The sequence below is a fragment of the Rhinolophus sinicus genome, chromosome 6 (genome assembly GCF_057876585.1).
Source record: "Rhinolophus sinicus isolate RSI-liver-muscle chromosome 6, RSI-T2T, whole genome shotgun sequence".
In the NCBI taxonomy this organism is placed as follows: domain Eukaryota; kingdom Metazoa; phylum Chordata; class Mammalia; order Chiroptera; family Rhinolophidae; genus Rhinolophus; species Rhinolophus sinicus.
The window spans coordinates 55,520,512-55,535,031 of NC_142506.1; the positions used below are offsets into that span (position 1 = coordinate 55,520,512).

Here is a 14,520-nt window from a genome sequence, read left to right on the forward strand (position 1 = left end):
GTCCACCCCTTTCTCTTCTTGTGGACTGGGTTTTTTCTGCTTTTTCTAACTGCAGGACAGAAAACAGGCAGAGGAAAAGACAATTTTGTGCCTGATTGTGTAGCCACTTGAAAAGTGACTAAATCCAGTCGTTTGGATCCCATTCCACAATCTACAGGAGAGACTCATTGATGTAGCTTCCCACCCTTGAACCCATCAACTGTGGCAAAGTGTGAGAAAGAAAATCTTGGGTAGGCTCCAGAGGAGACACGTTTGAAGCACTGCAGTGTTTGTTTAGTTCTCGCTGTCTGATGCAGACGTGGAACCCTCGGCTGCAGCCGGGCCAAGAATATTTAGGACACGACAGACTCATGTTAACATGCCTGAAATAAATACTGACAACTTTAATGAACAATGGATTTAGTTTCTGGCGGGAAGTGTATGCTTATTGATGAAAATAACAATAAAATTGGACCTAGAACCAAAACGAATTATCAGTTGAATGACAACATTCAGAAAAGACTATTGCATCGAACCTTAAGTGTCATTTTACTCAGAAAATAAGCTACTACTACAGCAGAGGTGAGAGGCTAAAATTGCCTTTCTGGGTTGTTTGACCAATACTTGTAGTTATCCGTTCGGTCTTCTAGAAGAACTTACAGAACATAATGCAACTGGCATAGGAAGGGCAGCACAGAGGCCTTTAAAAGCTGAATTAGAAATTCCTGTGGAACAGGTTTCCCCAAAAGACGTTATTTAACATAAATTCACTGCAAGGCTCAGTCTGATGATATTTGAGGTGAACATGAAATTGACTACATTGCATTTGTGAGGAAGACTAACTTCAGACCCAGATCTGGGTGACATGAAGAACTATTGTTGACATGTCAAAGGAAAAACTAGAACTGAGAAAAGCGGCCAGTGATGAAATCAAGATAACGTCATGGTTAAAACTGCACAGACTTTTCCCTTTACATGGTGAGGTAACTTTATTTGAATCAAGTTGTTGAACATGAAAAAACACAAATGTTGAAGGGATGGCTGAATGATTTTACAAGTACTGAAAAACTTGTCCATATTTGTGAAAAGCAAATCCGAGATGTAACTTACTTTTGATCTTCAATGATGGCACTAATCTTCACCATCCCCTCCCTCCACCCCCAGGATTTGACTCTGTTTGTTACTTGTGTTTTGTGGGAGGAGGCAAAGGCAAGTTTCACAGGCTTCCACTTACTCTTTTAAGCTTCCCCACGACACTAGCTCTTATCCCACAGGCCAAGAACCAAAGAGGGACCTTACTCCAACTGCCAAGTTCTACCCTCAGAGCCTGGAGAGATGCCCACCAAGTGTGTCGTCCAACTGTACCAACTGTAAGCCAGACTTCAATCAGGAATCCATTTATTACGTCCTACCTCCACCCCACACACCCCAACTTTAGAGGGGTTTTTTGATGACTTCAGGCCTATGACTATAAATATCAACTCAGATCCTGTGTTCAATAGTCCTTAAAATGTCTAGATGCTCCCTTTCTTCAATGTACAGTCACCTGAATAAATAGGTCCCTTGGAGGAATGACTAGGATCTTTACCATGTACGATTGTCACAGTGTTGCAACCTTCCTCCTTGGGACCTGGCCATCTCCTTAATCAATGTATGCCACATGGATACATTTGTTACCATTGATGAACCTACAGTGACACATTGTCACTCTGAATCCATAGTTTACATTAGGGTCCACTCAGCACAGAACAGTGTTTTACGGGCAAAGGATACATAGTAGTAACAGCAGGAGCAGTTACACAACAAAGGGGGTTAGAGACCTCAGGCACAGGCTTCTTTGTCCTCTCACTGCTGGATTGCACAGGATGGACGCACTTTGTCTCCAGGTTTCAAACAATCACTGGCCTCTGTACCAAGAGGTCCAAAATTGACTTATGGTGGGGATCTCTTCGAGTGAGCTGATCATGTAGGCATATTGCAGCTCCATGACCAGCCTTAACTGTTGAAATCCCCAAGCGTCCACCAAAGCAATAATTATTCAACAATGCTGACAAGCTGGTATGTTCTGCCCTCCAAACAATCCACAGACCAAAGGGTCACAGAACATCATTTACTATCTTCTATAGCATTGGCTGAGGGTCACCTTCATGCTCCAGGCAGCTCTGTGGGTAAGAATGCAGCCGATCCAGACCATGTCATGCAGGAGCCCCAGAGCAAAGATTGTCCATTATAGGAGACTCATGCTGGGTGGTAATGGCCTGGCTCTAGCAGCTCTGCCATGCTCAGGTATTATCTAGAAGCATCCTGGGGAGAGCATGGTGTCGACATAAATGCTATAGCAGATCTTAGGGTGTGGCAGTTGGAGGCTGTCAGCCATCTATGCTCCCCACAGCTGGAGACCTGAGAGGCGTATATACCTCCATAGCTACCAAAACCCATGTCAGGAAAAGTTTTCAAAAGCTGCCCCCAACTCTTGTGTGGCCCCCATTTATCGCTCTAGTCTTAGCTCTTGCCATATCTTAAACTCTCCAGCCATCCTGAACTAATTCCAGTTCCTGGAATAAAAGTCATATTCTTTCTTACCTCTGGGCCTTTGCACGTGACCTTCTGCCAATCACACTACTTTCTTCTTCCACTTCATCTCCCTCACTTCTACTCATTCTTCAGGTCTCAGTTCAGAAACTATTTCCCTGAGAAAACTTTCTTGATCTCCACCCTCCACCCAAACACACACACACACACACACACACACACACACACACACACACACACACATTCTACACCCCTATAGCATCCTGTCCTCAACCCTGTCTATGGTAGCTCTCATCACACTACTGTAATTGCCTATAGACTTTGTCTATCTTCCCTTGGACCATAAAATCGGTAGGGATAGGCATGATGTCACATTGAATTTTGCTGAATGCCTGCCATACAGTAGGTAAATATTTGCTGACCAACTAGTGGATAATTGCCTATTAAATTGCTTAAAATACTGAAGGTTAAGAAAACAAAGCAAAATCAATGCTTATCCAATCTTAATGTGTCCTTACATCTCATGGACACATACATGTCCCCCATCTTTCTGGGGCCACAAATCCACTGTGTGAAGCCATTGATCTTCTGGTTTGGGCAGCTCTGATTACAAGGTGTCCTCCTTGGGTGGTTCCCCTAGTTGATGCCCCCAGTTCATTTAGGAAATTCTGGAAAATTATTGAGTGTGTTCATGTGTATGGAGAGTCTCTCTCTCTCTCTCTCTCTCTCTCTCTCTCTCTCTCTCTCTCTCTCTCTTCCCCCCCCCCCATAGGATAATCTATCATAACTTTTTCATAGTTTATTACACAAGATATCTGGTGAAAGAGGTTGCTATTATTCCTTAAAAGAAATGGTGTTCTTCCTTAATTTTGGCTCCGTTTTGCAGACTGACAAAGAGGCCTCCATAAATAACCTGGGATACACCAGTAAGTTTTGCCAACATAATGTCTTTAGAAGTCGTGGTTTGGAAATACATTTAGTTCCTTCTGGGTACAATATAGGGAAACAGAATATAGAAAAGAGTGGCAGGGAGCTAGAGTTTCTGTGCACGGATGTGGGCCAGATATTTTACATAAGTGCCCTCATTTAATTCTCACTACGGCCCTAAGAAATAGGTTTAATGATCCCCTCCTGTTTTTTAACCAAATGATAACTTTTACCTGGGTCTCAGGAGAAACAGGTATTTGATTGTTCTACTAGGGGTTCATCTAAAGAAACAAGATCTGTCAAGAATTCAATTTGCATCTTCCAGTAGCCCCTTGGGTCCACAGGAAAAGTAGCTTCTCTTTCTAGCATAGTTTGCAGAATAGTAAGTAGAATGTTTGGCAGAAAAGAGAGTGGAAAGGAAAGAAGTTTGATACTGGTCTTTTGTTTGTAGCTATCCTTTAAAATGACCCAGAAGAGCACTTTGATTTTGCTCTTCATTAGATAAGGATTCTATAAAAAGTGAATAACACTAACAATTGTCACCCCAATAAATTTAATTTTTTAAAAAAGTGAATAACAAAGATTTTAGATCAAGACAAAAACCCAAAAAGTCTGAAAATAAGATTTTTCTTGTAACTGCTTTATTGAGATATAATTCACACACCATACAGTTCACCATTTAAAGTGTACAATTCAATGTTTTTTAACATATGCACAAAGTTGTGCAGCCATCACCACAATCAGTCAATTTTAGAACATTTCCTTCACTTCAGAAAGAAACCCTGTACACTTTAGCAGTTACTCTCATTTCCTCCCTGCCTCCACCCCACCCACCACCACCAGCCTTAGGCAACCACTTATCTACTTTCTGACGGGATGGATAGTCCACTCTCTAAAATGTCCTCAAGTTTCATTCGTGTTGTAGCATGTGTCAGATTTTTTCTCTTCTAAGCCTGAATAATATTCCATTGTATGTATATTCCACATTTTGTACATCCATTCACTTTGTTACTTCCACCTCATGATTTTTGTGAATAATGCTGCTATGAACATGGGTGTACAAATACCTCACAACCCTGCTTCTTTTGGATTTATACAGGCATACCTTGTTTTATTGTGCTATGCTTATTATTTGTGAACATGTGTACTCCAAAGGACGTTATCCATCCAGAATGCAAAAAGACAACCTTCAAAATGGGAGAAAATATTTGCAAATCCTATATCTGATAAGGGACTTATATCCAAAACATAAAGAAGTCTTACAACTTTATAGTAAAAAGATAAATAATCTAATTCAAAAGTGGGCAAAGGCTCCAAAAAAAGGATATAATAAACTAACAACCACATGAAAAGATGCTTATACAATCATGTTCAATTCGAATCCACAATTCAAGATTTAACAGCCCTGTGATGCTGTTACCCTTCCATCACAGAGGGAGAAATGGACGCACACAGTGGGCCAGAGTCCTGACTCTATCACCTGGTCGGTGTTGTCCTGGAACAAGTTACCAGGTTGTTGGAAGAACCAAGTAAGACAATGATTATAAAACCTCTCTCATAAATATCCAGTAAAGAACCTCACTGAAAATAAATGATTTATTTGTAGTCACGGATCTACTAGGGGTAGATCTGTGGCTGGTATACAGCTTTAGGCTTCAGAGTGTGAGAAGACTCATTTAGGTTTTTTGTGTTTTGTTTTTTTAATTAAAGTTTATTGCGGTGACAATGTTTAATAAAGTTACATAGATTTCAGGTGTACAATTCTGTAATACATCATCTATATATCACATTGTGTGTTCACCAGCCAGAGTCAGTTCTCTTTCCATCACCATATATTTGGACTCATTTAGGGTTTTTAAAATGCACATTATCAAGAGGGGCCTAAAAATACTTCTAACAGCAGACCTGCTGTTGAGTGTGTGACAACTGCCTTAGGATAAAACCGGGCCTGCCTTGGGCTAATGATGGTGACCATAGGTTACATTCACAACTTTTACTTCTCACTCCCCTAACCTACCTTGTGTTTATTTCTAGTCTTTCATTTTCAGAGGATTGACCTTTTCTTGAATTTCTCTCCAAATTGATAGTGTCCTACCCTCCATGCTGACAACAGGGATCCGTTGTTTTTCATGTTAGGAGGCAGATCTGAATGTGTTCAGATGGCACGGGAGGGGTTATGTTACCTATGAAAGACGGATTACTTCGTATAACTGAATTTTTAAACCTTCGCTGCTCACATCCTGCTGCACCTTCTATCTCAGCAAGTGGCAACACTCATATAACCAAGGCACAACGTTAATATCACCAATGGTATTTTCTGTTCTGAAGTAGTGGTAGCAATGGCTAACATTTGAGCCAAAATGTGCGCTAGAAATTACTATAAGGTTTTTACATCCATCAACTCATTTAATCCTCAAAACAACCCTGTTATTATCTGCATTTTATATGATAAACTGAGGCACAGAGAACTAAGAAACAAACTTGCCTGAGATTACTGTTTCCCCGAAAATAAGACTTAGCAGGACAATCAGCTCTAATGTGTCTTTTGGGAAAAAAATTAATATAAGACCTGGTATTACATAAGACCCGGTCTTATAGTAAAATAAGACCGGGTCTTATATTAATTTTTGCTCCAAAAAAGCGTTAGAGCTGATTGTCCAGCTAGGTCTTATTTTCGGGGAAACGCAGTATATAACTAGCAGCCAGAACCCCTACCAAGCCTTGGGGCTCCAGAGCCCACCCTCTGAACCCCTCCCGTAGCTAGTGCAGACGTCTCCCTCCTCTCCTTGGCCTGCCTACCCCAACAAGCTTGCTCCTGACTGATTTCCAGGACTCTCATCTTGTCTCAGAACAATTCATTTCCCACATTTTCCTTCTACCACACAAATAGAAACGTGCCACCCCCATTATTTAAAACCCAACTTCACTGCTCCAGGGCTCTTAGCAAGTTCAACTCCTTAGCCTGCGCTGGTCCGTGTACTTCTGTCCTCATCTGTCTACCACCTTTTAAACTTTTTATTTCTTGGAATTCACCCTAGCTGTATGTTCACTGCTTAACCATCCCACCTCCCATACATTCCTGGAGCTCAGAAAAGGGCTGGAGCTCAGAAAAGGACATTTGTTAAATGCATTGTCGAAAAGCAACAGTGGTTTATTCCTGGACAGTGCTACAGACAGGAAGTGGTGAGATCTTTTCCCCAGGCTTCTTTCAAACCTGGATGACTTCTCATCCAGTGTTCTCCTAACATTTTGATCAGAGCCCTGTAGCATCCTGTAGTGTTAAGGCTCATTGTTTTCCGCATCTTCCGCAAACCTGTTACAGGTTTTGTAATTCTCTCCCAGCTCACGACACGGTCTAGTGCCCAGTGGATGAAATAGCTGAGCGAAACAGTTGAGCTGCCGACCTAAATGACTAACTTCATGACCTCTCAAGGTCTCTCTTCCAGGGTCCACGCCACTCCGGTTCTGACACTGGGGCGAGGGGGTGTCCTCGACCGGAACCCCAAGTCCTGGACGGACAAGCTGTGGGGCTGCGGCCTGAGCCTTCCTCCCCGCTCCCTCCCTTCGCTTTCCCGAGAAGGGAGGATGGCGACGCCGGAGAAACGTGGCTTGTGGGCACCGTGAAAAATCAACTTCGAGTAGAGCCACCCGGAGAACGCGACCCCGCACGAAGGGCTTCTTTCCCGGCGCCGGGCCCACAGGTGCCACCTCCCTGCCCCGCCTCAGCCCGCCCGGGCTTCCCTCCCACCTTCCCTCCCTTTCCCCACTGGGAACAAACAGCCTGCAGTTCCCGCAGCTGCAGCGCGAGACGCGAACCGCGCGCCGGGAGCGAGCCCCGGAGGGGGCGGGCGGCGCGGGCCGGGAGCGGGGCCGGCGGGACTTGGGAGCTCGCGCGTCTCCCCCCGCGCTCCGGCGCCGGGCCCGGGCAGGGGCGGCGCGAGACGGGCCTCTCGGAACGGCATTCCTGCCTCCTCCCTCCAGCCGTGCTGGGGGCGCAGGGGCGAGGCGCGGCCCCACTCGGCGCCCCCCGCCCCGGGCGGGCGCGGGCGGAACCCGGGCTGCCTCCGCCGGCCGCGGCGGGAGCGGTGCGGCGCGGTGCCGCGGGCAGCGAGCTCCGCATTCGAACCTCCCTCGCAAAGACAGTCTCCGCCCCACAATGCACCGCGGCGGGCAGCCTTTGAAAAAGCGGCGCGGCTCGTTCAAGATGGCGGAGCTCGACCAGTTGCCTGACGAGAGTGAGTAGCACCTCCAAGCACCCCCACCTCTTCCAGCCGGCCGCCTGCTCCCGGGCGGCACCGACCGGGACGGGCGGCCGTGCCCTCTGCTCGGCAAGTGGGCGGACTGCCAGCCCCACCGTGGTCCCCCAGTCCTCCCACCCCGGTGTTGCCGCCGCGTCGCCGCCTTTGTTATGGTGTCTGTGTGTTGGTTTCTGGGGTTGTGGGAGCGCCAGGGCCGGAAACCGAAAGCCCGGGGGCCCAGCCCGTGCGGGGCGGAGGCGGTGGCTGCTCCCCTGGCCCGATTCGGGCCCCTCGCCGAGGTAGGGCAAGAGGGGCCCCCGGCCGCGGGGACTGCCCTCGCCGCCTGCACCGCTCTCCCGGCGCGGAGAGACGCCTGGCGGGCTTATGTAACTCGCCTGTCCCGGGGCCGGGAAGGACTCGGGCTGGGGAGGGGTGGTCACAGCACCTTCGTCTCGCCCCGGCCTCTGATCTTGTTCTGTCACAGTTCCTGCCTCTCCAGGCACTTGTGATCGTCACTGTCCCCCCCACCCCCCACCCCACCGTGTGTCCACCCCTGGAAGTGTTTCCGTGTCAGAGGGCTGGCCCCTTCCCCCGGGACCACAGGTGGCTGTGGACCTTTCCAGAGAGAATCCAGACTTGGGTACACAACTGTTCAGGTGGCCCCTATCCCACCGATTTCCTTCTGTGCGAATGTGTCTTAAGACTCATGGGGGTACCCGGGTCCTGGATGTGACAGTCACCGCAGGCTTACACGGTGCTCTTCCTGGGGTGCTCTGCCACCCCAGTGCATTGCCTCCTGTAACCGTGTGTACTCACCCTGCCATCTCAGACCTGTGTGTTTACCTGGAGGGTAGCAAGTAAAAGCCCTAATTCCGCAGTTTGAGCAGGACAGAACTTAATATTGTAATTTACAATGTTGTATCAAGTACATTAAAAAGGCGAATTGTGGAGAGGTCTTGAGCCACACTCACTATTCAGTCTATGTGTTTGTCATTTCTGAGAGTTTAGTGTAACAAAAACGAGAGGCTCAATCACTGTTAAATCTGTGTGTGCAAGAGGCAAATAGACACTTTCAAAAATGACAGCTAATTCTGTTTTCTTTGTGGGGTTATATACTCTTCATGTGTTAATAAAGTTAAAATGAAAGCGCAAGTTGCCAGACTGGTGAAAAGTTGTATTAGAAGAGTTTGCATTTTAAATTTGCTCTAGGCCAGCGAGTGCTAAGTTCCAATAGAAGTTTCTCCGTGATGGAAATTATCTATTTTGCCACCTCCAATTGGGTAGCTATTAGCCTACATGCGGCTGTGGAACTCTTCAGATGTGGCTACAGTGACTGAGAAACTGAATTTTCAATTTTATTTCATTTTCGTGCATTTCAATTTAAATAGTCACATGTGGCTAGTGGCTCTTGTTTTGGACAGGGCACATCTGTAGACTAGCCAGGAATTTTACTGTTTCGTGTTTGCAGAATACAGTTGATTGTGCTTTAGAATGCTCTCAAATAAGGGTGGACCTACTATGCACAAACTGCTTGTCATCTGAAAATCCTTGCTACCTTTATCGTAAAGATATTCTTATCACCTCTTAGAAGTCACAACCACTAGAACTGTTACTTTGCTTACTGTAGTCGCTCTGTTGAAATGAGAGGTGTTCTAAGTGTCTTTCTTACAGCTGTCATTTGGAACATTTGCTCGTCATCATTAAACATTTATGGAGGACTTACTATGGATCTTTGTAGACTTGGGGCTCATACTAGGGTTCTAATTCCAGCTACACTCTCCAACTGTATACCATCATTTATGTTACTTTGTGACATCTCTGGTACATTGCAGAGTGTGGAGGTGTGCATGTGTGTGTGTGTGGTGTACGTCTTGTTTAGCTAGATCACAGCTTGTTGAAAGCAGGGATTACTTTACGTGGTTTGTCACAGAATGCCACAGATCAGATATACATTGATATATATGGATTTGGATGTAAAGTAAGAGGCATTTTTCACGAAACTGGGGTACTGTCTTGAAAAGGGAAAGTAATGCCAATTTGATATTGGAAATAGCAATTTGTCTCTTTGCCAGTTTTAGTTAAGGGGCTAGCAATAAATTAGCCAATAGCCAGTATAACATTATCAATAATAAAAGCTAACATTTATTGAGTACTTAAGGTGTGCAGGTTGAAATGTAGGAGGGTCGTGGTTTGGTTGGGGCTGCTTATGGCATAACTAGCAGTCAAAGAGGCCCCTAGCTATTACAGTAGAAAATTGTACAAAGATATTAGTTTCTCATTCTCCCCAGTGGAGCCCCAGGAGGAGAAGAACTAAAATGACGAAAATCATAGAGATAACTGAGTATGGTTAGGAAAGAAACAACACTGTACGGGGAGCTAAAATAAGGCTCAAGAGAAGGGCAATAATTAGCAAATCCAGAAGTCTGGAGTTAGTCATCAGTACTCATCAGTCTTGGGAGATTGACTTGCTTGTCTGTTTGAAGAGGAGCTTAAGGTCTTCACTGGCTCACAGGAATAGGAAGGTATTTCAGTGTTTTCTGAATGACAGTCTTCCTCTCTGGGGGACTTCTGCGGGGGAGTCCTGTGGAGACTTAAATGAAACAGGTTTGATTCGAGAGAGAGTCCTGATTGGACCCAGCTATTGACTCCTTGTAGCTGACAGTGGTTGGAGTGCTCAGCAGGACTGTATATGGTCCCTTCCATTTAGGAGTTACCTGGTCTGCCGGGGACCCCTCTTTCCAGGTGCTTTTTGGTTTTTAAGGAGGGCACAGCTCACAGTGACCCATTGTGGGGATCGAACAGGCGACCTTGGTGTTATTAGCACCGCGCTCTAACCAACTGAGCTAATCGGCCATGCCTAGGTTTTTAATAATATTAGGTCACCTGGTTCTATGGAGCTGTAATGGGGGTAGAGGGGTCAGTGTGGGGGGCGTGCTGGTCCCCATATTCCCTGAGTGCCTGTTGAACCTCTCCCAAGTTAATGATAGAAGAAACAACAGAATTGAGGTCAGAGTCTACCAGCAGCCACCTTCTAAATCCCGGGGGCAGTACAGTCCAGGTAAGCTGTTGGGACAGAGCAGAGTCAGGGCCTCTCCATTCAGAAGCGAACAGGGATTGAGAGTCTGGGTGTAACGGGATACAAAAGAATGCATCTTTGAGGTCCAAGGCAGAAAACCAGCTGGAGTGCCCCCAGCACCTGAGTTAGTATTGAATATGGGTTTGGGACCAGCGGGTGGATAGGTACAGTAACCTCATTAATAATTTTCAAGCCCTGGACTAGACGGCTTTCTTCATGTAGCTTCAAAACTGGCAGGATAGGGGCATTGAAAGGGGATTGATGGCACTGAAAGTCCGTAAGTTATACATTTCTGTATCAGGTTGGAGCCCCTTACGAGCTTTAGCCTTGGGGGTACTTACTGTCTCTTTTGGAGGATGTGACGGGATCCTTCAGAAAGACCTCAATGGGATCTGCCTTAAGGGCTCTTCCTGGGATTCTCTGATCCCAAACCTCAGGATCAGCGCTGCTTCATATGTCCTGGGGTGCCCCTGAGGGGGTTTCTGAGACAGGAGAACTTCAGAGGTCTGGGAAGGATGTTCAGAACTCCGGAAGACCTAACACAGCCCCTGAAGCCGAGAGCAGGTCTCTTCCCAGCAATGGAGTGGGGCAGTTAGACATAACTAAGAATTTCTGAGTTACTAAATGTTCACCCCGTTGGCAAGAGACAGGCTGAGTAAGAGCCCGGAACCTAGGGGTTTCAGCAGTTCCTCTAACTGAGTGGGTTTCTGAGGAAATAGTTCCAGAGTGAGCAGTCACGACAGAGTAGGTGGCTCCTGGATCAATCAGAAAATTAACAGGCTTACCTGCCGTGTCCAGGATCCCTGCGGTTCCTCCCCTCTGATGGTGATGGTCTTCTGGGGAGCCACTGGGAACCCCAGGCCCTGTCAGTCAATCACAGCCGTTTGTGGGGAAGGAGTTGGTCCCCTGCTCCTTTCAAAGCAGGGGACAATCTCTCTTCCAGGGCCCTTTTTTTTGCACAGAGGCACGGCTGTTTTGGAGGATTAGGGCACCCCTTGCTCCAATGGTCTGGGCTTCCACGTTTAAAGCAGGCTCCCTTACCTGGCGTTCCTCTTCTGGGGTGGCCCAGAGGTGGCTTCGGCCTTGGTCCATCTGTAACTGTGGCCAAAAGCCTGGCCTGTCTCGGATCTCGTCTCCGGTCTTGCTGTGCCTCTCTTTCCTCGTTTTCCCTGTTTGAGTTATTAAAGACGTTGAAAGCAATGTCTATGAGTTAACTAGTAGGGGTTTGGGGTCCCATAGCTAACTTTGGGGTCCCATAGCTGCGGATGTCAGGTGCACACTAGCTAATAAAATGCATCCCTGCTACACCTGGGTGGTGGGATCTACATTACCGTGTTTCCCCGAAAATAAGACCTAGCCGGACCAGCAGCTCTAATGCGTCTTTTGGAGCAAAAATTAATATAAGTCTTATATAAGACCCGGTCTTATAGAAAAATAAGACTTATATTAGTTTTTGCTTCAAAAGACGCATTAGAGCTGCTGGTCCGGCTAGGTCTTATTTTCAGGGAAGCACAGTAGTATATTTGTGTAGGGCATCTACTAAGCGAGCATGAAAAAGGGCTGGGTTTTCATATGGCTCCTGTGTAACTTCTTTAATCTTATCATAGCTCACAGGCTTGTTTGTGCATCTTTTCATCCCCTTCAGGAGGCACAGATCCATGTGGTCTCTGTGAATAGTTCCTTCCTGCCTGATAATTCCAGTTGGGATCTTGAGTGGGAACAGCCATCATTCCCACCAGGTATTGGTTAGGTTGAAATACATATAGGGAGGTGGCACTTGTCCCCAAATACGAGTGTTTTTTCCTCTGGGGTACAGCAATGAGAGAATAATATTTAAGTCCCTCCAGGTGAAATCAAAAGACAGAGCCAAACCTTTAAACTCATCAGTGAACTTACCTAGATCCTTCAAGAACTTTCCTAAATGGTGTTTGCATTGATTAAAGTCTGACATAGAAAAAGGGACATGGACCTGGGTGGTTCCATGACGTTCCTCTGCCACCTCCTAGAGCAGGCATAGAAATTCTCCCAGCAGTTTAGAACTGGGTAGCAGGGCGTAGATGGGCCGGTATGGGGGTAGGGTGGGTGCAGTCTCTGGTGGACTCTCTGGGAGAGAGACCGGTGACTCCAGTGGGTCCGTGGGGTGTTTAGGGCCTGAACTGGGAGTCAGGTCAGAGGAAGTCTCTTTCTCTTGATTACAGTCAGGTGGAGGAACAAGGCTTCCATGGCAGCGATCAGAGTGCAGGCCCCAGTCCTGGGGGTTGTGTCTTAAGCAGATGAGTGCCTGGACCCGGGGGACCTCCATCCGCTTTTCTTCTCATCTACAGAGACCCATCTGTAGGCCGGTGTTGTAATTTAGGCTTCCATTTCCCATCTTCTAGTTTATACTGGGGCCACGCAGTGTTACAGAAGAAAATAAGCGTTTTCTTTCTAATACTGTTTCGTTTCAAGGTGGCCCAGTTCTGAAGAAGAAACCAAGAGAGTTGTCTCTAGGAACTGAAGAAGTAGTACCCATTTCAAGTCCTTGGGAGGTAGCCTGAAAAGGGTAAAAGAAGGGATTAGGGGTCTCCCGCAGAGCCCTCAAGGTCTGTGACTCCTGAAGAGGCTGGCCAAAGTGGGGGAGGTGGAGTATCTTTGGCTTCTCCCTGCCAGCCTCTGGTTGCCATGGCTATGGCCCGTTGCCATGGGCCCCTGACTGCCTCTGGCATCCCAGAGCTTATAGTCCCATCCCAGTGGTTGCTGCCTCAGGAGTTCGGATCCCTGCCCTGGCATCTGCAAACCAGAGGACAGGGGTTCTGTAAAGTTCCTGGGAGCTCCGTAGATTTCATGCCGTAGGATGGGGCATCCAACACAGGGGCAGACCCCCGTGACCTGGCGTCATTACAGTTCCAGGACCTCTGTAGATCCCATTCCCCTCTGGCCAGAATGGAACTTATGAGTTTCAAATAGGCCAAAGTGGCTAGTGGGGAAAAGGAGACCTCCCTCCCCCTCTCGTGAAGAAAAGCCTCCTGGTCCAGGTGAGACTTAATTTCATTGATTCCTTAGGAAATTGAATGGTGTGAACCTTATGACCGTTAAGCAAATGAGGGATTAAACAAACCTATTGTCCAGATTCTCTTTCTTTGGGGTCCCTGGCCTGGTGGTGGAAAGGTTGGTACCCTGTCTTAAATATGACCCCGACAGAGACAGCATGAAGGGCAGGTCCTTTCAGAAAGTCAGCAGAAAAGTGAGACAGATTTAATCCTTCACCAGTCGGAGAGAAGAGTAGCAAAGTAAGTGTGATTTTCAGCTACAGAGGCAAAGCGAGGAATCGGTTGGTCGTTCATGACTTACCTGAGATTTACTTGCCTGCCAATAGCGGGATAGGTGCAGGAAAACCAAAAACAATTTGGACAAGAAGCTAAAAGCGCCTGCGCTCAGAAGTGAAGGCAGAGATAAAGTCGAGAGCCCTGGCTCCCGAGATGCCGTACTAATCCCAATACTGGCAGTTACCACAGGAGGGGGTATTGTATGATTATGGAACCGGGTACCTGTAGCACGGATATTGTCTTGAGGTTGGCGTAGGCACCTACTGCCAGTCTGCCCCCATCTGTGACCCGCTCATCCTGTCAGGGGAGTCTTCAAGTGGCGAGCGCCCTCCTGGCTCTTAAGCGCTTGACCCACGCCTGCTGTGCGACTGAAGCCTCCCCGGAGTGGTCTCTGAAACAGAAAGAAAGCAGAGAGCAAAAGTGGCTTGCAGCTTTCTTCTTACTGTGGAAATTCAGTCTAGAT

The 14,520-nt window shown here is 47.0% G+C and overlaps 1 protein-coding gene and 1 pseudogene across 1 annotated transcript in view; both read left to right on the top strand.

The window, feature by feature from the left end:
• Positions 1–358: 358 nt before the first annotated feature.
• Positions 359–7,062, top strand: LOC109446954 (isopentenyl-diphosphate Delta-isomerase 1 pseudogene; annotated as a pseudogene).
• A 511-nt stretch (positions 7,063–7,573) lies between these two features.
• Positions 7,574–14,520, top strand: part of LIN9 (lin-9 DREAM MuvB core complex component) — a 47,645-nt gene continuing 40,698 nt past the window's right edge. Inside the window, exon 1 of the mRNA XM_019730928.3 lies at positions 7,574–7,673. Coding sequence (XP_019586487.1) covers positions 7,595–7,673 — 79 coding nt within the window. The 5' untranslated portion in view covers positions 7,574–7,594. The remainder of the gene's footprint in view (positions 7,674–14,520) is intronic.